A 23,078-nucleotide genomic window follows, 5' to 3' on the forward strand; every position below is an offset into this window, starting at 1 on the left:
TCCTAGCACTTTGGGAGGCTGAGGCGGGCGGATTGCCTGAGCTCAGGAGTTCAAGACCACCCTGGGCAACGTGGTGAAACCCAGTCTCTACTAAAATCAGCTGGGCATGGTAGGGGGCACCAGTAGTCCCGGCTACTTGGGAGGCTGAGGCACCAGAATCGCTTGCGCCTGGCAGGCGGATGTTGCAGTGAGCCACAATCATGCCACTGCGCTCCAGCCTAGGCAACAGAGCAAGACTCTGTCTCAAAAAAAAAAAAAAAAAAAAAATAGCCAGGTGTGATGGCTTGTACTTACAATCCTAGGTGCTCTGGAGGCTAAGGTGGGAAGAGCACTTCAGCCCACAAGTTTGAGACTGCAGTGAGCTGTGATTGTGTCACTGTACTTCAGCCTGAATGACATAGCAAGACTTTGTCTCATAAATAAGTAAATAAATACAGCAACTATGAAGTGTTAAGATTTTACAAAGCTTCATTGGTGGTAGGCATTTTTTTTCTGTTTTTTTGAGACAGGGTTTCGCCAGGCTAGAGTTCAGTGATCACGACTCACTACAGCCTCGACCTCCCTGGCTCAAGCAACCCTCCCACCTCAGCCTTTCAAGTAGCTTGGGACTATAGGTGCACACCACCATGCCTAACTTTTCCTGTTTTTTGTAGAAATGGGGTCTCACTTTGTTGTCAAGGCTGGTAATTCTCCATGCTTTTTTGTATGGTTGAATTACTTCATTTCCTAGGGATTGGGTGGAAGGGAACATATATGACAGCTCCCTTCAGATATTGTTACTGCTGCTGGTTGCTTTATGTATATCATAGGAACCCAGAGCCCTCACTGAGTCTCCCACATCTGAAAGATAGATTTTCTGTAGTGCTTATTGTACTGAGACCTGGCACCCACAGGCTCATCAGGCTTATGTAAATGATCTCATTCCCTCTGTCAGTAAGTGTGCTTATTTGGTGATTTTCCTCAGTCTCAGTTCATCCAGAGCTAATTTGCAAGGTTGCAGTGGGATCTGGTGTCATGGTAACCATAGTTACCAAGGCTTGAGGCTTTTCTTCACAGAACTGTGAAATGGGAGCAAGGAGAAGAAATACTTTTTCACTTCCTCTGAAATGATAGCAAAATATGGTTCTCTTAATGGCCATTCTGATTTGGGGACATTAAAGAGAATTCTCAAAATAATTTCTGAAAATGTCAGAAGTATTTTTTGTTTTGGGGGGTTTTCTTGAGACAGGGTCTCACTCTGGTACCTAGGCTGGAGTGCAGTGGCACGATCATAGCCCATTGCAACCTTAACCTTCCCATGCTCAAGCGATCTACCCACATCAGCCTCCTGAGTAGCCAGGACTTCCGGCGTGCTCCACCACCATACCCAGCTAATTTTTAAATTTTTTATATGGAAAAGATCCCACTGTGTTGCCCAAACTAATCGCAAATTCCTGTGCTCAAGTGATCCTCCTGCCTTAGGCCTCCCAAAGTGCTGGGATTGCAGACATGAGCCACTGCCCATGGCCAGAAATATTTTAATAGAGACAACCCAGGGACTAATATTCTCCGAAGACTTGGCTGATCTTACAGTTCACCAACTTCGATTGCTTGACATTTGGTTAACTGATTAGTCATTGGCCTCATCCTCCTGAACAGGAAAGCTCATATTCAGAATTGTTTTGAGAGTATAAATGGAAGTATTTTACCAACTGTATTGGAGTGAGTCCTGTTTTCATGGAGCTGCTTCTTTACTTTGAGCTGTTAATAACTCTCTTGGCCTCTTAATCCTTTTAAAGGAGACATTACAGAGTATATTTCATCCTGGATCATTGCATGCCAGGACAATGAAAATGTCTGTGTTCTTATCCTCAAAATATGAGTTACTGCCTTTGTTGAGTCTTACAAGAAAGTCAAATCTGACTCACTTAAGAGTGTTTTTGCTGCAGACAGATCATAGTAGACTGTGCATCTGGTGGAGGTTGGCTTAGTTTGTAAAGCTGTAATGGGTGAAATGGAATTAAAGAACTCTTCAACACCTTGAACATAGTAAGAATTTATTATTAGTTGAACGGTTTAATGTTTGAACTGAATTGAGGCATAAGACCTGGACTACAGTCCTCTACTGAATCATTTGTGAGATTAATATTAATTTATTCAGCAAACATTGATTGAATCCCTCATATGAATGTAAGGCAAGACAATTCTATGTAAAATGTTAGCACTAAAAGAGACCCAAGTGCGCCTAAGCCAAGCCTCGTATTATAAGTGGCCAGCTGAGCCCAGAGTAGACTAGTGTCTTGTCCAGTTGACTAGTCCATCTGTTTTGAAGTGCCACTGGGGTAAGGATGTCAGAAATTTGCAGTTATATATCTGCATGACTTCTCCTATGCCAAGTAGGACTTCTGAGTATGGAAATACAAGTTCTGGCCAATTATGTTATCTTAGATTTGTGTATTTATATATTATAATGATTTTCCAGCAGATGGCAGTCAAGTGTCTTGAGGAAGAGGCAGCTTTTATCTTATTTACACAGGAACCCTGGTGCTAAGTCACTCTATTGAGCAAGGGGAAGGAACAAGAAGGTTGATAGAGCAGGATGAAGAAGAATGCCAAAGTTAGGACCTTGCTTAACTGAAGAAGGTGGCAGAAGCAGGGAGATAAAAAGAGCAAGGGATATAACTTCCTTTTATTTATACAAATAAAGTATCTTTCCCACAGCAGTATGATCTGTGCATGTTTTAGTTGTTGATTGCAGATGGGATTTGAGTTTTGATACAACACTGCCATGTTTCTCAAAACCGTCTGCAGTTCTGAGAAATGGATTTAAATCACCCATTTCCCAAGGTCAATTTCAGTGATGCAATATCTTGGTTACAACTACAAGGTGTAGTAAGTAAGGAGGTTCCAGATATGACAAATGTTGCTGCCGTATTTATTGGTCACTGTTCTCAATTCTATTCTGGAGCTCTTCTCTCACTGAAAGACATAAGGCCCATACACAGGACTGTTCCTGGGAAATGAAGAATTGGAGGGAAATGGCTTTTTGTTTGTTATTGTTTCTGACAAGAAATCAGAGCCTTGTGTTTTCACTTCTCTTTTCTACCCTAAAACATTTCACCTCAAAAATCATTCATTCATTATGACACAATGACCAGAGCCTAGATTTGGAGTCAGGGGCCCCAACTTCTATCTACTTGCTTGTTTGTGATCTAGGGGCAAGTTACTAAACCTATGAATCCCTCCCATTTATAGAAATTCACTCCCGCTAAGATCTTAGGGACTTCACCCTCAATGTGAAGGTTAAAATAAGTTTTGTTTTGTTTTGTTTTTTTGAGACGGAGTTTCACTGTTGTTGCCCAGGCTGGAGTGCAATGGTGCGATCTCGGCCCACTGCAACCTCCACCTCCTGGGTTGAAGCGATTCTCCTGCCTCAGCATCCTGAGTAGCTGGGATTACAGGCATGCACCACCACGCCCAGCTAATTTTGTTTTTTAGTAGAGACATAGTTTCTCCATGTTGGTCAGGCTGGTCTCAAATTCCCGACCTCAGGTGATCCGCCCACCTCAGTTTCCCAAAGTGCTGGGATTACAGGCATTGAGCCACCGTGCCTGGCCAAGTTGTTTTAATAGCACAACTTCACATTCTTTGGGTAGAGGGTCTACTGGATCTCTAGCTCCCATCCCTACTCTCCAGAAAGCAAACTACGTGGGCTGTCATTTAGTCCACCTAAGCACAGGCAGGTGAACCTAGCAGCAGCCCTCTTCTTTGGTTTTGAAAAGAGTATTCTAACAGGAAATTTCTTTTTCTCATCAGGTAAGGAGAGCTGCTTTGAGAGGATTGTGTCAAGGTTTGGAAAGAAAGTCACATATGTAGTGATTGGAGATGGACGAGATGAAGAAATTGCAGCCAAACAGGTAACCGTGGTAAAGAAAAATAGTGTATGTGATTGTACATCGTGTAATTAGAAAAAATGAGAAAAACTACAAAATCTTAGCAATCTATTATGCATTTATAGTATCTTCTCTTTCTTCCTCTCCCATTTTTCTTTAAAGAAAAAGAGGGTCTTTTTTTTCTCCAGATAGAGTTTTTCCTTTTAAGTTTTAGATCCATCCCTTCCTCTTCCTCCCTGTCCCTCAAGAATCTTAAAATCTTTAAGCCGTTCTACAGGGATCCCGTCATTCAACCTGAGATGTGCCCCATCTTCCATCTTCAAAGACAGTGCTTTCTCAAGCATCAGACTTGACTGCAAAAAGGCTAATCTTTCTTTCTTTTCCATTATTCAAGTTCTCAGACAGTACAACCAATAGCTCTTTCTGTAGAGAACGTCTTTCCTGCCTTTGAGCCCTGGAAAGATTGCTCTGATGTTAACCCCATCACTATACAGGTCCCAACTTCAGGTCACCCCTTATTTATTTATTTATTTATTTATTTATTTTCTTTTTTTGAGACGGAGTCTCACTCTGTCGCCCAGGCTGGAGTGCAATGGCATGACCTCGGCTCACTGCAGCCTCCGCCTCCTGGATTCAAGCAGTTCTCCTTCCTCAGCCTCCCAAGTAGCTGGGACTGTAGGCACCTGCCACCATGCCCAACTAATTTTTGTATTTTTAGTAGAGACAGGGTTTCCCATATTGGCCAGGCTAGTCTCGAACTCCTGACTTTGTGATCCACCTGCCTCGGCCTCCCAGAGTGCTGGGATTACAGCCTTGAGCCACCACGCCCGGCCCAGGTCACCCCTTCTTGATATACAAAACAATAGTTGAAAGAATCTTGGCTATAGAACCTAAAATCCCATCTGTGTATCAGCTATGTGACTTTGAACAATTATCCTTATCTGCTAAATGGATCTGTAGAAGTTCTTTCCCTCCCTACCCCAATTTATTTTCTTCCAGCAACTCTATTTCTTAGACCTGGAGGCATTAGGTTGCCAGCTAGAACCAGCTGCCCTGATACTCTTCATCCAGTTAAGTAGAAATCTTAGCAACTATAATAAAGTATAAGATTGGTAATCAGTTGGCATTATTATCTCATGTTTCCGTTTGCCACTTTATGTAGCAATTCAGGGATCCTTATTTTTTCGCATATGTTATGAAGCTTTAATTCTAATGTGCTTCTTGTTGCCCTCTTTGGGAAAGACACTAGTGGGTGTATGCATCAGTGTTTCCCGGTCTGAAGAAGGGTATGGGGGAGAGAAAGAACAACTCAAGTCATCAGCAGAGTTGGTAACTCTGAGCTAATGTCTAGAATCATCTACAATAGAATACACCATTGTGGCTGGGCACAGTGGCTCATGCCGATAATCCTAACACTTGGGGAGGCCGAGGCAGGCAAATCACATGAGATCAGGAGTTCGAAACTAGCCTGGCCAACATGGTGAAATCCCGTCTCTACTAAAAATATAAAAATTAGCTGGGCATGGTGGTGCACTCCTGTAATCCCAGCTACTCGGGAGGCTGAGGCATGAGAATTGCTTGAACCCTGAAGGCGGAGGTTGCAGTGAGCCGAGATTGCACCGCTGCACTCCAGCCTCGGCAGCAGAGCAAGACTCTGTCTCAAAAAAACAAACAAAAAAAGTATATACCCATTGGAAAATGCCTTAGCACTTTACCCAGTTCAAGTTATACTCTGTGAAGGATCTTTTCCGCAGCCTTTCTGACAGAAGTCTCTCTAGTCCTTGCTTGAATATGCCCAAGGATGAGGGCACTGGTTCCCAGTAGCCTGTTCCACCGAGGGGTCAACCAAACTGTTAGGGTGTTCCCCCTTCTACTGAGCAAAGATTTCTCTACCTTCATATACTAGGCTGGCATTCTTTTTTTTGTTTTGTTTTGTTTTTGAGATAGAGTCTCGCTCCATTGCCCAGGCTGGAGTGCAGTGGTATGATCTTGGCTCACTTCAGCCTCCGCCTCTGGGTTCAAGCAATTCTCATGCCTCAGCCTCCCAAGTAGCTGGGACTACAGGTGCACACCACCACTCTCAGCTAATTTTTATATTTTCAGTAGAGACAGCGTTTTGCCATGATGGCCAGGCTGGTCTCAAACTCCTGACCTCAAGTGATCCACCCACCTTAGCCTCCCAAAGTGCTGGGATTGCAGGCATGAGCCACTGCACCTGGCCTCTAGTCTGGCATTCTTGAACATAACAAATCGGTTTCCTCTTCTGTATGTTAATAGCCTTTTAAATACTATGTGTGAGCAGCTGGCTTAAAAAACAACTAGGGTATATGCCAAAATAACTGTGTTCTAGGACCTCAATATTCTGAGTAATTTGGAACCAGTTTCAACTAGATGATAGGAACGTTAATCTCAGCTTCATAGAACATGGTTTCCAACACTTGGGTTTATCAAAGCCCTCCTTTAAAATATGGCCTCCACATGAGAATCACTTAAACCTGGGAGTGGAGGTTGTAGTGAGCCAAGGTAGCACCACTGCACCCCATCCTGGGCAAAAGAGCGAGACTCTGTCTCAAAAAATATAAAAAATAAATTTAATTTAATTTAAAAATATGGCCTCCAGGCACAGTGGCTCATGCCTGTAATCCCTAGCACTTTGGGAGGCCAAGGTGGGAGGATTGCTTGAGCCCAGGAGTTCAAGACCAGCCTGGACAATATAGTGAGGCTTCATCTCTGCAAGAAATAAAGAATTAGCCAGGTGTAGTGGCACATGCCTTTAGTCCCAGCTACTTGGGAGGCTGAGGTGGGAGGATCACTTGAGCTCAGGGGGCCAAGGCTGGAGGGAGCCATGTTCATACCACTACACTCCAGCCTGGGTGACAGAATGAAACCCTGTCTCAAAATAAAATAAAGAGTAAAATATGGCCTCCAGAACAGCACACAGTATTCTGGACATGATTCTGACTACATAATATAATGGGATTATTATTTCCCAGATCTGTACATTCTCCGTCTTGGACATAGATAAAATTTAGGTCTTGTAGTTCTGAAACTTACAAGAAATTAACCATCCATAAGACAATATAATCTTATATCAAATACTAATTTTTCACCTGGGCCATTTTATTTGATCCTTAAGACCCTGTGTGATAACTGGAATGCCTGTAGTGCTGGGGTAAGAGGATTGCTTGAGCCCAGATTCAAGGCCACAGTAAGCTATAATCACACCACTGCCCTTCAGTCTAGGTGACACAGCAAGACCCTGTCTTCAAAATAATAGCTAGAACAGGTAATCTCTCAAAAGCACAAAGTACCACTGAAACTTATTAAAAATTTCTCACATTTACAAAGTGTGCAATGTACAAGGTCCTTATACATATGACTATTTGATCATTATTACAGCCCTGTGAGGCAGGGATAGATAGGGTTACCATATACCTTGGGGAGAGGTGTGCTGAGGAAAGAGTATGGGCAAATATTTAATATAAGCTCTCAGAAGAAGTTGGATTAACCAGCTATCCCCACTCTCTTCCAGCACAACATGCCTTTCTGGAGGATCACAAACCATGGAGACCTTGTATCCCTTCACCAGGCTTTAGAGCTTGATTTTCTCTAAGAACTGGAATGACGAGCCTTCCCCTTGAGCTCCTTTTCACTCCTGAAGGGAGCTGGAGACTGGAACCAACTGAGAACTTTCTCTGTCTCTCTCTCTCTCTCTGTCTCTCTCTTCCTCTCTCTCTCTCTCTCTCTCTGTCTCTCCCTCCCTCCTTCGCTCTCTCTGTCTGTCTTTATCCATGGAATGCTGGCGAGAACACAATCAGAACCAACAGCTGCAATTTTTGCTAAGAGTGAGCTGTAGCCCCGTGTTCATCTCCATACAGAAGCAGGAGACAGTTGGATAGACAGAACAATGGACTCACTACAGCTACAGTGCTTTTAATTCTTCTGTGTTTTGTTTTTGTTTTTTTGTTTTTTGTTTTTGTTTTTTTTCAAAAAATGAAAAAGGAAATTCCTGGGGCAGAGTTGCACTCTTAGTCCATGACAAGATTGAGAATTACTCATAACTTGTGGTGATCAGATAAATGCAGCAGACTTTTATGATAACATCTCTTGCGGTCTTAGAGTCTCCTTAGCTTAGAATCTCACTTATTTCCAGCGAATGTGTATGTTATTTTTATAGGTAAGGGTCTGATCTCTGACACAGGTTTCTGCCACTTTCTTTTTCTAGCAAGAAAGTGTGTAAAGTCTTGAAAATAGTAATTGAAATACCTAAAATACCTCTCTGTGGCAGTAGCACCTCTATAGCTGCTCCAGTGGTCTGCTCTCTAGGATGATTCCTTTCCTGTTCTTCCATCTCCTAGCTGGTGAACTGTGGGGCACTGAACACTGAGTAACTTTAAACTTTGGCATTTCCCATCTAGAAGCCTTAGTCTTCTTTCCAGTCTCTTTTCCCTTTAGTCAAATGGCACAACCCTAAAAACTCTTTCAGCTTGACTGCCATTCAGACTGTATCCCAGGAGGCTTAGCTTCCAAACTGGAGAGAAGGAACTAAAGTGTCTTATGAATTTCGGCTTCTTTGGCTCTTGAGACCGAAAGGATCTACCTGTTCCTCCTGCAGAGAAGTACCCATTTCCCATCAGATGCTCACCCCTGCAGTTTCTTCCTTCTTAGTCATCATAATGCTAGTTTCTTACCCCTTTCCTGCCCTCTGCACCTCATGTCCACCTCCAGGCAGCTCTGGCTAGTCCCCAAGTATTAGACCCAAGAATTCAAATCAAATCTAAAAACATGCTTATAACTACATTTTGGCCAAAACTGCCAATGTATTTGACTTCCTTTGTGGAAGCCCTAAGACATATGAAGGATGTCCCAGGTATATATTTACCTAGATCTCTGCCTGAAACTGAAGAGCAGATTGCTGTATTTAAATTTTCCCATGGAAAACACTGCTTCTCAAATCCCATTCTAAAGTAGGAAACCAGAAAGACTTTGCTGATTGTCGGGGGAGGGGAGGTACAGACAGGGTTTCACTTTGTTACCAAGGCTGGTCTCGAACACCTGGCCTCAAGCGATCCTCCCACCTTGGCCTCTGAAAGTGTTGGGATTATAGGCATGAGCCACTGCACCCAGCCAGACTTTCCTGATTTAAATGAGAGTGCTGCATCATTCCCTACTTCATGACCCAAAACTTAATCCTGGGCCAAATGCAGGAGCATCTCTCGACCTCTGGGCAGATTGGTGGGTGCACTAGTCACAGCCTTCCAGCCCAGCCATGATTGTTGGATGCCCCATCCCTCCAAGAGCAATTTGGGCATCTGCTCAGGCAGGATAAAATTCCCTAGAGCTGAGGAAGTTCAGCCTTTCCCCGGCTGCAAAGAGACAGATGATACGAGCATCTCAGATTGAGATGCAGGATTGGTCCGCAGAAGGAGGCATCGTTGACCAACCCCAGCTATCATTGCTTGTCGCCAGAGACTCTGCATACCCATTTCCAAAGATGTTGCAGCACAAAGAGGCAAGACTCCTTTCAATGCCAGGCCACCCAGATAGCAACAGAGAGAGGCTGGTATACACATTCCTTCAGAACTCATTGAAAAGTGCTCATGACTCACAATTTGAAGGAGTAAGTTTTTGCTGAGTAGCTGAAGTCAGTGCTCCTTTACTTAGCTGCCTCTTTGGCCTTGTTTCCTGTGGGTTGGGAGGAGCGAGATGTAGTGTGAGGTAGGCCTTCTCTTGGTCTGTATTCAGCATAGTTCCTTAGATGCTGCTCTGCCTTGTTTGATGGTTGATCTTAGGAAGCTCTAGGTTTTACTCTGAAGCCTCAAACCCTCCCCCTAATGCAGTATAGCTGTTGGGTTTTTGTCCTGGACAAAGGCCACAGCTGTTGTGCTGCGCTTCAGGTTTGTGAGTCTACAGAGTGGTACCCCCACCATGCACACAAGCACACACACAGATACTTCCCTCTCCACCCTTATGGGAGCTCTTTATTTTAGAATATAACTTGGACTCACTTTTATCAATGGCTTTTTTCCTCTTGCTCTGACTTCCTAGCTTAGCTCTTTCCAAAAGTAACTTGAACTTGACCAAGAGAGGTAAGGAGGCTGAGCAGAGCAATCTCTGCTCATTCCTGGTTGTTGCCACCCTCATTTAGATGGAAGAGAAAACAGGAGCTTCTTGGCTTTTTGCCAGAATGAATTGTCCAGGGAACATGGTGCTGTCTGTAATTACCCTGCCTTTTTCTCCACCCCAACACAAAAGTCTGGAAAGGAAAATAAGTGGGTAGGATTAAGAGCTGTTGGAAGTAGAGGGCCAAAGGACACTGTGAGTCCATTCATCAAGGGGAAGGCCCTCTTCATTTGAGTCCTCATGAAATTAGCCAAATGATGAGTCCTTCCCCAGCTGGGCGTGGTGGGTTCTCTTTTTTTTTTTTTTGAGGTGGAGTCTCGCTCTGTCACCCAGGCTGGAGTGCAGTGGCATGATCTCTCAGCTCACTGCAACCTCTGCCTCCCAGGTTCAAGCGATTCTCCTACCTCAGCCTCCTGAGTAGCTGAGAATACAGGCACCCACCACCATGCCCAGCTAATTTTTGTATTTTTAGTAGAGACGGGGTTTCACCATGTTGACCAGGCTGTTCTCAAAACTCCTGACCTCAGGTGATCTGCTCGCCTCGGCCTCCCAAAGTGCTGGGATTACAGGCGTGAGCCACTGCGCCCGGCCTGGCACTGTGGGTTCTACAAGATGGGTCTGTAATGTCACAGTGAGGGCTCTCTCTAGTAGTAGATCTGGAGTGAGGTGTGTCTTGGGTTGAGGAGGTGGCTTGACTTTCGAATGTAAAACTGACTGTGCCTTAGCATCACCCTGTCCAGTGCCCCTGGGGCAGCTGGTAGTGTCCAGAAGAATGGACACCTGCTCCAGATTTAGATGCCTATCTGGGCTTTTGTTTGATTTGGGGTGTTCCTGTCTAGTGTAAAGCTAGTGAGTTGTCCCAAGAGACTGATGCCACAGCTTGTTCGTAGTTTACACAAACTCAGCTTTAAAGCTCCAGATAGAATCTGATTGACAAACTCTAGCTGCAGCATGTGGAGCTTCTAGATGTTTACTACCTTGAATGATGGTCAGTGTCACTGAACCACTGGGGGAGGGGAGTATGGGGTAGAGCAATGGTCTAGGCTAACAAGTGGTGAGCTTAGGGTCTTCCTCTGACTCCTTACTCCTCAAGGAGGCAGTTAGGGTCCCTCTTAAGCAGGCTTCTATTTCTTACCACTAAATTGGTGTCCTTTTTCATCCAGAAGTTAGAACTCCCCAGATATTCACACTATAGGGTCTGAATTCCGAGATTCTAAAATATCTTAAACCACAAGAGAGAAAATGTAGTGCTGCCCCAGCCCCAGTCAGCAGGCCATCTGTCCCTTCCTCTCCTGAGTCAGACAGCTCTGGCAAGCAAGGCTCCTTGGCTAGTTCCTAATGCACTGACAGGAGCCCTCCCATTAAGGACGACTTCTACTCAAAATGCGACTCTCCCTCCGGACTTCAGATGCCTCTGTTAGCAGGAAAAGGCATTGATCGGATTGGATATATTTATGTGACTGCGGGCATTTGTGGCTGTAGAATCCGTGACCATAATGTTATATGTAATGGGAACTATCTTATAAACTTGAAAAAATAAAAGTTTTTATTTTCTATAGTTTGCTCCTGTGTCTTTTCTGAATAGGATCAGCATAGTTGCCCAGCTGTGTGGGGTCCTAATTATGGCTTCATAAAAATTCTAAAGAGTTCATTAGAAAGATGTCACCCTTTCAGTAACTGGGTCATTTCACCAAAAAAGTAAAAACAAACCATTTGGTATAAATATACATGGAAAAATATTTTACAGTAATTTGCATGGGAGCATGTATTGTTTCTAAAATATATTTTGCTTTTAAAGTTTAGAACTGGAGTGAGAAAAGATTTCACTCGCTGCCAAATGTGCTGAAATTTAATTATTAAGGAGAGAAATCAGTACCTTGCCGCGCTGCACTTAAACCGCAAAAGCGCCGGGCGTGGTGGCTCAAGCCTGTAATCCCAGCACTTTGGGAGGCCGAGACGGGTGGATCACGAGGTCAGGAGATCGAGACCATCCTGGCTAACACGGTGAAACCCCGTCTCTACTAAAAAATACAAAAAACTAGCCAGGCGAAGTGGCGGGCGCCTGTAGTCCCAGCTACTCAGGAGGCTGAGGCAGGAGAATGGCGTGAACCTGGGAGGCGGAGCTTGCAGTGAGCTGAGATCCGGCCACTGCACTCCAGCCTGGGTGACAGAGCGAGACTCCGTCTCAAAAAAAAAAAAAAAAAAAAAAACCCCAAAAGCGATAAAACTAGCAAACTGATATCAGACCTCATTTGATTTGCCCTGATTTCATGTCACATCAACTACTTATTCTCATTTCATTTCTCTGATTTGGGTCTGGCTGCATCCCTCTGGTCTGGAAAACAGTCACGAAGCCTTTCTGCCTTTTAGTCAATGAAGAAAAACAGAATTGGGTTCTAGCTTCCAAGTACCATAAATGTCAGGCCATAAGATGTATTTTTCCAAAAATTCCCCAGAAAAGAGGAAGTTGCCTATTCTAGTAATTAAATGTTTTCCTCATTAGGTGCACATTAGTTTAAGCAAACCCGTTAGCTGCTATATCCTTATTCAGTTATAAGTACAAACACTAGAAGTATTGATTTCCAAGCACAGAGGAGATAAACATCTCCATCTCTTCCTGCAATTGCAGGTGTGTGTGTATGTTTACATGTATTCAATTAGAAGAATGGTCCTTTGTTCTAAGATTGGTACATCCTTTTATGAGATGATAAAAACAAATGGTGGTAGTTTTTTTGTTGTTGTTTTGTCGTTGTTGTTGTTTTGAGACGGAGTTTTGCTTTTGTTGCGCAGACTGGAGTCCAGTGGCACGATGTTGGTCCGCCTCCCGTGTTCAGGCGATTCTCCTGCCTCAGCCTCCCGAGCAGCTGGGATTACAGGCATGCGCCACCACGCCTGGCTAATTTTGAATTTTTAGTAGAGATGGGGTTTCTCCATGTTGGTCAGGCTGGTCACGATCTCCCGACCTCAGGTGATCCACCCACCTCGGCCTCCCGAAGTGCTGGGATTACAGGTGTGGGCCACCGTGCCCGGCCAAATGGTGGTAGTCTTGAATGCCCTTTCTTTGTGAAAATTAAGTTTCAACCCTGTTGGCCATTTTATAGGTACATGATACTCAAAAGTCTGAAAATCACTAGACAGGATGATCTGCAGGATCCTTTCCGCCTCTAACCATTGCTTGTATGTAAAAGTCACTAGCATCGTCTTCCCAGATCCTCTCCCTGCCCCCACCCTTCATCTCTGGGTCATCTTTAGCTCCAGGCCAACAGAGTGGTTACAAGTGCTTCTTCATCCGTGGAATTCTGTGTGCATCATTCCTTCCATCACAGTGGTTCAAGCTACCAGTGACTCCAGGTTCTGCTCCTTCTCAGGACATTTATAGGCCACCCCCAAGTCACTGCTAACCAGCTTACCTGTTTTGCAGGAAGGCCTTCCCCAGCCATTCTATATAAAGTTGTAATTCCCACCCCCAACACACAAACACCTACTCTCTCTCCCTATCCCTTTCCCTTTTTCTTTCAGCACTTAACACTATCTGATAGGCTAAATGTTTTACTTACCCTGGTTTTTGTGTCTCCACCAGAATAGTAACAGAGCTGAGACTATTCTGGATCCCATCACAGCAGTGACTGGAACCTTTTCTTCTCTATCTCAAGTGACTTTTCTGTCCCTTGTTTCTCCAAACCACAGACCTCCTAGAACAGCAAAAGGTTCCACTTCCCCAGCACCATCACCCACCACATTCACATCCCCTAAGGCACCTCATTACTTCACGCCTCAGAGGTCCCAGCAAGACGACCTTTCTTCACCAGGCTCCTATATTCACTTCCTGGTCCTAAATGTGTGTGTGGCCACTCCTGCGGGGCCCAGCAGCAGAGCTGGTGGTGAAGAGGGATGCACTAAGCCCAGATCTGGATTCTTATCTCCAGCTGAGCTGTCAACCCCATGCTGGCTCACCAGCTCCTGAAACTTCAAACACGAGGTTGAGAAGCCCCACCTAAGCCAGACCTCTCTGTTCATGGACCTTGACTAATTTTGAGAGGTAGATTTTATGTCCCTGACCTCTTCCAGTTCAGGCTCTGAACTCCATAAGAGATTTCGTTTGAGGACACAGACTAGGTTGGAGGATTTCATGAGGCTTTAATCATAACCTAGTAATACTGTTAAAAACAACACGTCTGACACTTGCGGACACCCACAGGGACACACATTCTCTTCCTCTCACACAGACTCTGAGGTAGGAGGTACACTGGCTAAGGAATAAAAAATACTCAGTGGTTGTACAAGGCTCAGACCAGGCTCACAAGGCTCTTGGTTGAAAAGCAGCCCCTTGAGAGCAGGAGCAGAGGCCAGGCCAGCTTCACTGAGATCCCAGAGGTTCTGACTGGGGCCACCCAGAGTTGGGCATCCCTGGCTTCTGGCATTTGAGATCTAAGCCAGGACTGGTTGGTGCAAGTAGGGGATGAAGCTGGGGTGGCAGCTGGTCTTGTTCCAGGTTGCAAGGACAGGGTGATGTTCCTGGCACATAAACTGCTCTCCACGAAGATTTGTTTCATGAATTGAATGAATGGTGTGGGGGAGGGGAGGAAGAATTCTAGAGGACAGCCCCTGTGGTCTTCTAGCCCAGGATAGGGGAGCTAAGGGGTGGGGCAGCACCTATACCAGTCATTTTCGAGGTGGCCAGGGAGGTGGAAGCTTTGGGGCACCAGCTGTACCAATGGCAGGGGGAAAAGAAAAGGCAGTCTTCTTCCCTCCCAAAGTGTCTTGTACATAACTGGGGCTCTTGACCCTGCAGGGCCCAGCCTTTCTCATCTTGTTCACTGTGAACTCCTTGAAGGCAGGCCTCTGCCCCACTCAGCACCATCCCTGGTGCCCGGCCCAGCACAGGCGTCCCGTTATTGCTGAGTGCATGGAGGCCACAGCAGCATCATTAGCTTATCCTCACCTGCCTTCTGCCAGCAGAGTCACTCTCCATCTCTGCCAGCTGGGTCTGATCCTGCTTCAAAGGACGCCATTCACCTCTCCCTTCACTGTCGAAGCAGCCTCATCCTTAGCCTTGGGGAAAAAGTTCTGTGCTAACTGGGTCATGCGCCTGTTCTGAGGCAACTGATGCCCCTCTGGGGAAAGTAGACTCCGGGCCCCGTCTACCTGGTCAGGGTTGGGCTTCCAGCAGCAGCTAGGGTGCAGCCAGCGGTAGTACACAAGCCGCAGAGCCAGGCCCAGAAAGAAGCAGCCGTATCCCACAGGCAGCCACAGCTGCAGGGGAATCCCGCTGGGCAGCCAGGAGCTATGAGTCATCCAGGTAACCACCAGGAGAATGCTGTCAATCAGGAGGAAGGTGAAGTGGATGGTGGCCCGGCCTAGGGTGTGGCCCTCAGCCACATTGAACCAGGAGAAATAGAGGATGGTGGCCACCGTCACCCGGTACAGCCACTCGGAGCTGGGGTCCGGCATAAAGTCTGTGCCCTGGAGCCAGACCCAGAGCAGCAGTACCAGCCACAGGCCCAGGAAGTGCAGGGCCACATAGCTGGGGAAGAGGGCTGAGAACAGGGCCACAGCCAGGACTCGGGGCCACAGCAGCAGCAGGTTCCACAGGAAGTAGATCACGGAGGAGCCCAGGCCCAGGAGGGGCTTGGAGGGGAGGCAGGTGCGCAAGGCCCGGTGGTAGTCGAGCAGTGCCCATGAAATGCCCAGGAAGGACGTGCAGATGCCAAACCCTGCAAAGAGTAGGAGAGAACAGTGAGTCCTGGGGCCAGCCTGCTTGGCATTCCCCAGGGGTCGCAGGTACCGTGGGGCCCCTCCCAGAAACCCTGGAATAGGTATCAGAATCCCTCATTTGTTGAAAGCAAATCTGCAGCTGGAGAGGACCCAGTGAGTTCCCGTAACCAAAAACAAAGCTATGACTCCTAATATAGAGCCTGCCCCTCACCAACAGTGCTTTGCTGCGCAGGTGGTATTTGTCAAAGATAAGAGGGTGTGACTTCTGGCCCACCCAGCACTCAGCACCCCTGGGCCTTGGCTGCACCCTGGGCATCTTCCAGGGCCCCATAACCCTTTCTTTCTGGGAAGAACACAAGCCTTTCTTACGTCTGAAAATCAACAGCCTCAATTCCCTCTTTCTTAATCTCAAAAAGGGAGTAGAAAAATCCCATGGGGTGGCCACAGGCTCTGGCTAAAGCTGTCCTCAGGGCCAGGAGAGATGTCCCTGCTGTGTGGACAGAAAGTCTCCCCACTTCCCTCCCCTCTCCTCCAAGACCAGAGGCCATCAGACTGACCCCTAGTCTTGATTTTCCAAGATCCAGAAGTTTGCAGCAGGGGTCCTAGGGTCCTATCCCACCTCCTGGTTGCCAGTCCTGGAGCAGAAGCACGAGGGCCTCCAGGGAGGGATGGAAGTGGCACCAGCACGTCTCCCGACTGCTTCCTCCCCTGTTCCTGTCCACCGCAGTCATTCGACAGATGTTTACTGGGAACCTATTAGGTGCCCAGAACCCACTCCTAGCCTGGAAACAGATCTGTGCCCATTAGCCTCGCCCAGGTCTCAGCAGGGCTGATGTTTTTCCAGTTTGCCCAGCATGCCACCTTCCGTGACCTTGACAAGCTCTGCCCAGGCTGTTAGGTAGCCAGAAGCACATGCCCCACTTCCGCGGCCTACTCCTCCATTACCCCACAGGCCCCAGCTTGAAGAGCCCCTGGAGTCCCCCACCCTGGCCCCACGCCACCCACTCGGCTGTGTCAGGTATCCCTGTAACATGCCACCCACCTCTGTCTGGAGTCTCATCACACAGTAATTATCTATCTCCTTATCTCTGAGCTCCTCCAGGGTAGAAAACAGACTCTGCTCACTTGGGATCCCCCAGCAGCCCAGTACCTGGCACATAACAGCAGCGAAAGAGATGTTTGCTAAATAAAAAGTAGGGAAAATCTGTCTTTTCCCCTTACCCCCTGCCACACTCGCAGTGCAGACTGTCTGCACTTGGCCCTGGTTCTAGACACCCCCAACCCTCAACAGACAAAACCACGTGCCCAGTGAGTGTCCAGTGACCCAGGGCAAGTCACTCACCTTTCTGCACCTCTCTAAAAATGGAGCTCAATATAGCACAAACCTACAGGGCTGCTGTGAACTTGAGCAGTGATGACTGTAAGCGCTTCCCACAGGGCCTGGCTAATAGCTGGCACTCAATTGTGACAGCCGCTATTACTGTTTTTTCAATCAATATATAGACTCAGACTAGCAAGACGAAAGGGCCCTTGGAGATCGAATCCAACCTCCATCTTCCACAGGAAGGCTCTCCGGGTCACACAGCGAGTGACGGTAGAGTGAGGACTGCTTCTTTGAGAGACTGTGGCATTTATGGCAGGGATGGAGGAAGGCAAAGGGGAAGGCTTGGACCCTGAATTGGATGTGAGTCGGGGCCCTATTTAGCTTGGCCACTGCCTGGGTCTGTGAAAATGGGCAAGTCACTTTCCTTTTATGGACAAAAACCCTCTCAAAGCTCCTCACTATAAACTTCACCCTTGCTTAGGGGGCCCTGTGAGCCTCTGCCACCTGCCTCTCCCTTTTCCAGTCACTCAACACGTTGTACCCTAGCTACTTGTTTTAGTCTATTATCCTGGCAGGGCAGGCGCTGGGTTCATCTTGTTCACTGCTGTGTCCCCAGCACAGTAACAGGCACAGAAGAGATGCACAATGAAAGCCTGACTGGATGAAGGCATTCAATATATTGTTTCTTGTTTCTTTTTTAAAATTTTGAAGAGATGAGGTCTCACTATGTTACCCAGGATGGTCTCCAACCCTGGCCTCAAACCACCTGTGCACCTTGGCCTCCCAACGTGTTAAATTGTTTCTTAACTAAAAAGTTACCTACGCTGCATCAGGCACCTTACACACTTTATTATCTTCAAAATTATAAAAATTATAATTAAGACTTCTGGGCCAGGCACAGTGGCCGACACCTGTAATCCCAGCACCTTAGGAGGCTGAGGTGCGGTTACTTGAGCTCAGGAGTTCAAGACCAGCCTGGGTAACAAAGTGGGACCTCATCTCTACAAAAAAAAAAGAAAAGAAAAGAAAGAAAGAAAGATTAGCCAGCATGGTGACACACACCTGTAGTCCCAGCTACTCAGGAGGCTGAGACAAGAGGATCACCTGAGCCTGGGAGGTCGAGGCTGCAGTGAACCATGATCAGGTCGCTGTACTCCACTATGGGCAATGACAGAGTGAGACTGTACCAGGAACTTGTGTACCAGGAAATGGGCTTTCTTTGCATCACCTCACTCAATCCTTTCATCAACCTTATTAGGCAGGAGGATTTAAGTCCATTTTTCAAATGAGAACGAACATACTCAGAGAGGTCAAGGCATTTGTCCAAACTCAAACAGCTGCAGAGTGACTTTATGTTTCAAGCCAGATCTGCCTGACTAAAGCCTGTTCTCCTGTTTTCTAAGCAGCCTCTATAAAAGAATAAAAACAGTTCCGACATTTGAGAGAGACCCCCCAAGCCACGACAGGGGGGCCGGCCACTGGCCTTCACTCACACTGGTAGTACTCAGCCCGACCGCTCTGCAGCATAATGGCCAGCACCAGCGTGAGCTGTGGTGCCGTCTCCAAGAAGGTCTCGAAGAGCCGCAGCATGCTGATGTCCAGGGAGAGGAAGTCGGCGTAGGCCAAGTCAAACTCAGAGGGCTCCTCCTGCTGCCACACCAGCAGCCCCTGGCGCAGCTCCTGCACGCACCTAGGCACCATACACAAATGTTCAGAGGGCCAGGTTAGTGTCCTGTGAATTCCTCAGCCTCCCACCCATCTAATGAATGGACACAGGCCCCAGCCTGGCTCCTCACATCCATGCTATGGGACCGTCGGCCATGTCCTAACCTCACTGAACTTGTTTCATCTGGAAAATGGGGATCAAGGCCGGGCGCGGTGGCTCACGCCTGTAATCCCAGCACTTTGGGAGGCCAAGGTGGGCTGATCACGAGGGCAGGAGATCGAGACCATCCTGGCTAACACAGTGAAGCCTTGCCTCTACTAAAAATACAAAAATTGCTGGGTGTGGTGGTGCACGCCTGTAGTCCCAGCTACTCAGGAGGCTGAGGCAGGAGAATCTCTTAAACCTGCAAGGCGGAGGTTACAGTGAGCCGAGATCGTGCCACTGCACTCCAGCCTGGTGACAGAATGAGACTCCGTCTCAAAAAAAAAAAAAAAAAGGGGGGATCAGTACACCTTCTACTCCGGCTGGCTAAGCACTGTCCTAAGCTCATCACAAACCTTGTCCTGTTTACTTCTCATAAAAGCCCATTTTACAAATGGGGAAACAGGATCAAGAAGCTAATAAGGTCTGGGGGCAGTGACTCGCGCCTGTAATCCCAACACTTTGGCACGCCAAGGCAAGAGGATCACTGGAGACCAGGAGTTTGAGACCACCCTGGGCAACACAGCACGCCCCATCTCTACAAAGAATTTTTTTAATTAGTTGGACATGGTGTTACAAGCCTGTAGTCCAAGCTACTCAGGAGGCTGACGCAGGAGGATTGTTTGAATCCAGGAGTTCAAGGCCACTGTGAGCCATGATTGTGCTACTGCACTCCAGCCCAGGCAACAGAGGCCCTTTTTTTTTTTTTTTTTTGTGGGGACAGTGTCCTCCTCTCTCGCCTCTCGCCCAGGCTAGTGCGCAGTGGCACAAACTCGGCTCGCTGTAACCTCCACCTCCCAGGTTCAAGCGATTCTCCTGCCTTGGCCTCCGGAATAGCTGGGATGCTGGGATTACAGGCATGCGCCACCACACCTGGCTAATTTTTGTATTTTTAGTAGAGATGAGCTTTTGCCATATTCGGCAGGCTGGTCTCGAACTCCTGACCTCAAATGATCTTACTTCCCAGACTGCTAGGATTACAGGCATGAGCCACCAATCCTGACCAGACCCTGCCTCTTTAAAAAAAAAAAGCAAACAAAAAATTATAAGCAGCTAATAAGTACTGGAATGAGGATTTGGATCCAAACCTGAATTGGAAAGGCATGCTATAAAGTTGCCTGAGGCAGTAGTTCTCAAACTTTAGTGTGCCCAAGATCTCCTGGGATCCTGTGGGCAAGATGACATTTGCCTCTTGGGCACTTCTGGGCACAGGCCAGATGGAATCAGACTCTGCCTTGCCCCAGCCACACAGGGGAGGGGCTGGAGGAGGGTTAGATTGGAAGGAGTGATCCCATTTAAGAGGCTGGCCCTGAGTGGTTAAGGATGGAGACTGGGGCAGAGTTAAGAGAGTCCAGAAGTTGGACAGACAGGCCTGGGGTACCGAAAGGCATGAAGAGTAAGTGGAGGATGCACCGAGGACCCTCCACCCAGAACTCTGCTCTCAGTTGCCTATTGGGAGAGAACCCCGTTCACTCATTACAAGCTCATTCACCAGACATGTACTGTCACTTCCCCTGGAAGGGCCCAGGAACACATTGAGGAGCAGGCAGGCAGGGCGGACCGGGCTTCTCCCTCAGCGGGAGCCTTTGCCCGTGGTCCCCCAGTGACCTGGCAGAGGCCCCGGCCTCGGCCTGTTCACATGCAGGAACAGAGACCCTGTTTCCAAAGCCAAAGCCAGTACAGTCTGCCCGACTGAAGCTCAGCAGAAACACAGGCAGCGAAGATGCACAGCTCATGGAGGCCTGCCCAGGACTTAACAACTGCACCCCTTCATGCCCACCCGGGGTTTTCTGATATCTCTACAATCCCTCAGGTAAAACTGCCACATTCAAAGCTCCTCTCCACTCCTGGAGACCCTGTGCAACTTTGTCAAAGCAAGATCTCACGAGTTTGTAAAAACGGATTCAAGAGCAGATCCTGGCCCTGGCCACCCCATCCCAACCCTCACCACCCTCTGCCCTGACTTCATCGCATGCCTTCGACCCCTGGGTTTGTTTCCCCACCTCTACGAGGCTCCACCAGGTCCAAACAGGAGCAGAATCCACACACATTTTCCAAGACCCAGCCTGCGCCCAACCCTGGTTGGCTCCACGGGCGTGGATGAGTCAGAGGCCACCTCTGCCCTCTTGCTGGGTCTGGGGTGGGAAGAATACAACCAGGCAGACAGGGTGAGAGGCGGCCTTTGTGAGGGACAAGCGCTGTCGTGGGGTCAGGGCTGCTGAAACTCGCAGGAGGCCCAGGTCATCATGAAGGGAGCTGAGGTTGCTGAGTGCTCACTCTGAGCCAGGGCAGTGGACAGTTTTCATTTCACTTCATCTTCACCAAACAGGCAGGCGCTATCCCCATCCCAACGGGAACAGCAACCAAACAGCCCCACTGAGAGGTCAGTGCCTTCCCAAGGCCCTGCCCCTGCTGAAACATGGGGTGCTGAACTGAGTCCGCAGCCCGTGCCATTACAGGCCAGGCACTGTGCGAGGCACTTTCTCACTCTTTTCGCTCACTCCTCACAATAGGCCTGCCCGTCACACCTGTCTCAGGGTGACTACCGCCTTTCTATGGAGGAGGAAACTGAGGCTCAAAGAAACGTAGAAGTGAGGTGAGAGAGGGCAAAGCCAGAAGTGGATCCCTGAGAGGTCTGACTTCAAAGCCCATGCACCTCCCTTTCCTCCCTGGGCCTCAGTTTCTTCGCCTGTGCCAGGAAAGCTAGGGCTAGGATGAAGGCAGTCTACCCGGATTCCCTTTCCATAAAGGGTAGGCCAGGCGCCCACGGGGCTTGGCTCCCTCTCCCACTCCCCTTCTCGGCATATAACGTGTCACCTGTACAGGTGACCCAGCTGACGCAGGAGCTGAGCTCCGACACTCCTCCCCTCCCGGGGCGAAGCACTCACCTGTACAGGTAACCCAGCTGCAGGAGATGCAGCAGCGCCAGGCAGCGGCGCGGGGGCTGTGACCCATGCAGGCCGGCAGGGTCAGCGCGCAGCCAGAGCCAGCTGAAGAGCTGCAGCGCCACCGAGGCCAGGCCCAACAGCGCCAGCACCAGCGCCGCCCACAGGTAGCGGCCGTCGAGCGCATACTGGACGGCGGCCCACAGGTCTGCGCCCAGGTCGAGCAGGAAGGCGGCGGTGCCCAGCACGCACACGACCAGGTCCCGAAGGAGGGTGGCGCGGGACGACCAGGGCATGGCCCGCCAGCCTCTGCCCTCTCCTGCTCCTCTGCGGTTGGGGCCTGCCCTCAGAGTCCGGGGTTGCCAAAGCAGGAAGGAGGCCGGCGCAGCCCTCGGGGCGGCCCGGGGCGGGGACCTGCTGGGCGGGACTTCCCCGTCCCGCCCCGTCCGGGGAGGAGCGAGGTTCATGGTTGTCCCCGGTCCCCCACCCGAACCCTCCCGTGACCTAAATGCCGCTAGATACTCTGCTCCACCGCCAGCCCAGGGGTCCCCCGACCCAGCCCAGCCAAGTACGCTAGGCCTGAACACTGACTGCCCTTCGCTTCGCAGACTTCAAACGGCCTAGTTTTAAGTTTGAGGCGCCCGGAGGCCCAAGAAAGCGAGAGGGCGGGGAGACTAGAGCCTGGACTGGGGCTGCGATCCCTCACACCTGCATTGTTGCAAAACAAAACAACGAAACGCAAAGGCACGTCTCATCCCTAAGTGCGGGACTTTGCAACAATGCGTGCGCCTCGATCCGGGGATACACGGAGAGCACGGGGCGGCTGGGTTCACGCCAGTGATCCGAGTCGGGGGAGGGCGGGCGTTAGGTTCCTGCAAATGAGTTAACCTCATTTCCATACGAAAAGGAATAGAGGCCGGGCGCAGTGACTCATGCTTGTGATCCCAACACTTTGGGAGGTTCAGGCGGGAGGATCACCTGCGGTCAGGAGTTCGAGACCAGCCTGGCAAACATGGCGAAACCCCGTCTCTACCAAAAATACAAATTAGTCGGGCGTGGTGACGCGCCTCTGTAATCCCAGCTAGGAGGCCGAGGCAGGAGAATCGCATGAACCCGGGAGGCAGAGGTTGCAGTGAGCCAAGATGGCGCCACTGCACTCCGGCCTGGGCGACAGAGCGAGATTCCGTCTCGAAAAAAAAAGAAAAGAAAAGGAATACAACACAGAATCAAACGCACGATGAGCTTTGTTTTGTGAATGAAACATAAAACGCAAAAGAAATATGCTGTGGGGG

General features: G+C 48.6%; 2 protein-coding genes across 7 annotated transcripts in view; one reads left to right on the forward strand and one right to left on the reverse strand.

The window, feature by feature from the left end:
• The window catches only part of EYA3 (EYA transcriptional coactivator and phosphatase 3), a 120,640-nt gene extending 109,087 nt beyond the window's left edge, over positions 1 to 11,553 (forward strand). For all 6 annotated transcript variants that reach the window (XM_023219473.2, XM_023219475.2, XM_023219472.2 and 3 more), the window contains 2 exons: positions 3,796 to 3,896; positions 7,405 to 11,553. In XM_023219473.2, coding sequence (XP_023075241.1) covers positions 3,796 to 3,896; positions 7,405 to 7,485 — 182 coding nt within the window. In that variant the 3' untranslated portion in view covers positions 7,486 to 11,553. The remainder of the gene's footprint in view (positions 1 to 3,795; positions 3,897 to 7,404) is intronic.
• A 2,559-nt stretch (positions 11,554 to 14,112) lies between these two features.
• Positions 14,113 to 22,697, reverse strand: XKR8 (XK related 8). The gene is made up of 3 exons (XM_023219479.2): positions 21,790 to 22,697; positions 18,528 to 18,724; positions 14,113 to 15,709 (listed from the first exon to the last, which is right to left on the reverse strand). The coding sequence occupies exons 1-3, from the start codon at positions 22,251 to 22,253 to the stop codon at positions 14,994 to 14,996; spliced, it is 1,377 nt and encodes a 458-aa protein (XP_023075247.1). The 5' UTR covers positions 22,254 to 22,697; the 3' UTR covers positions 14,113 to 14,993.
• Between the last annotated feature and the right edge of the window lie 381 nt (positions 22,698 to 23,078).

This window comes from Piliocolobus tephrosceles, chromosome 1 (assembly GCF_002776525.5).
Source record: "Piliocolobus tephrosceles isolate RC106 chromosome 1, ASM277652v3, whole genome shotgun sequence".
In the NCBI taxonomy this organism is placed as follows: Eukaryota; Metazoa; Chordata; class Mammalia; order Primates; family Cercopithecidae; genus Piliocolobus; species Piliocolobus tephrosceles.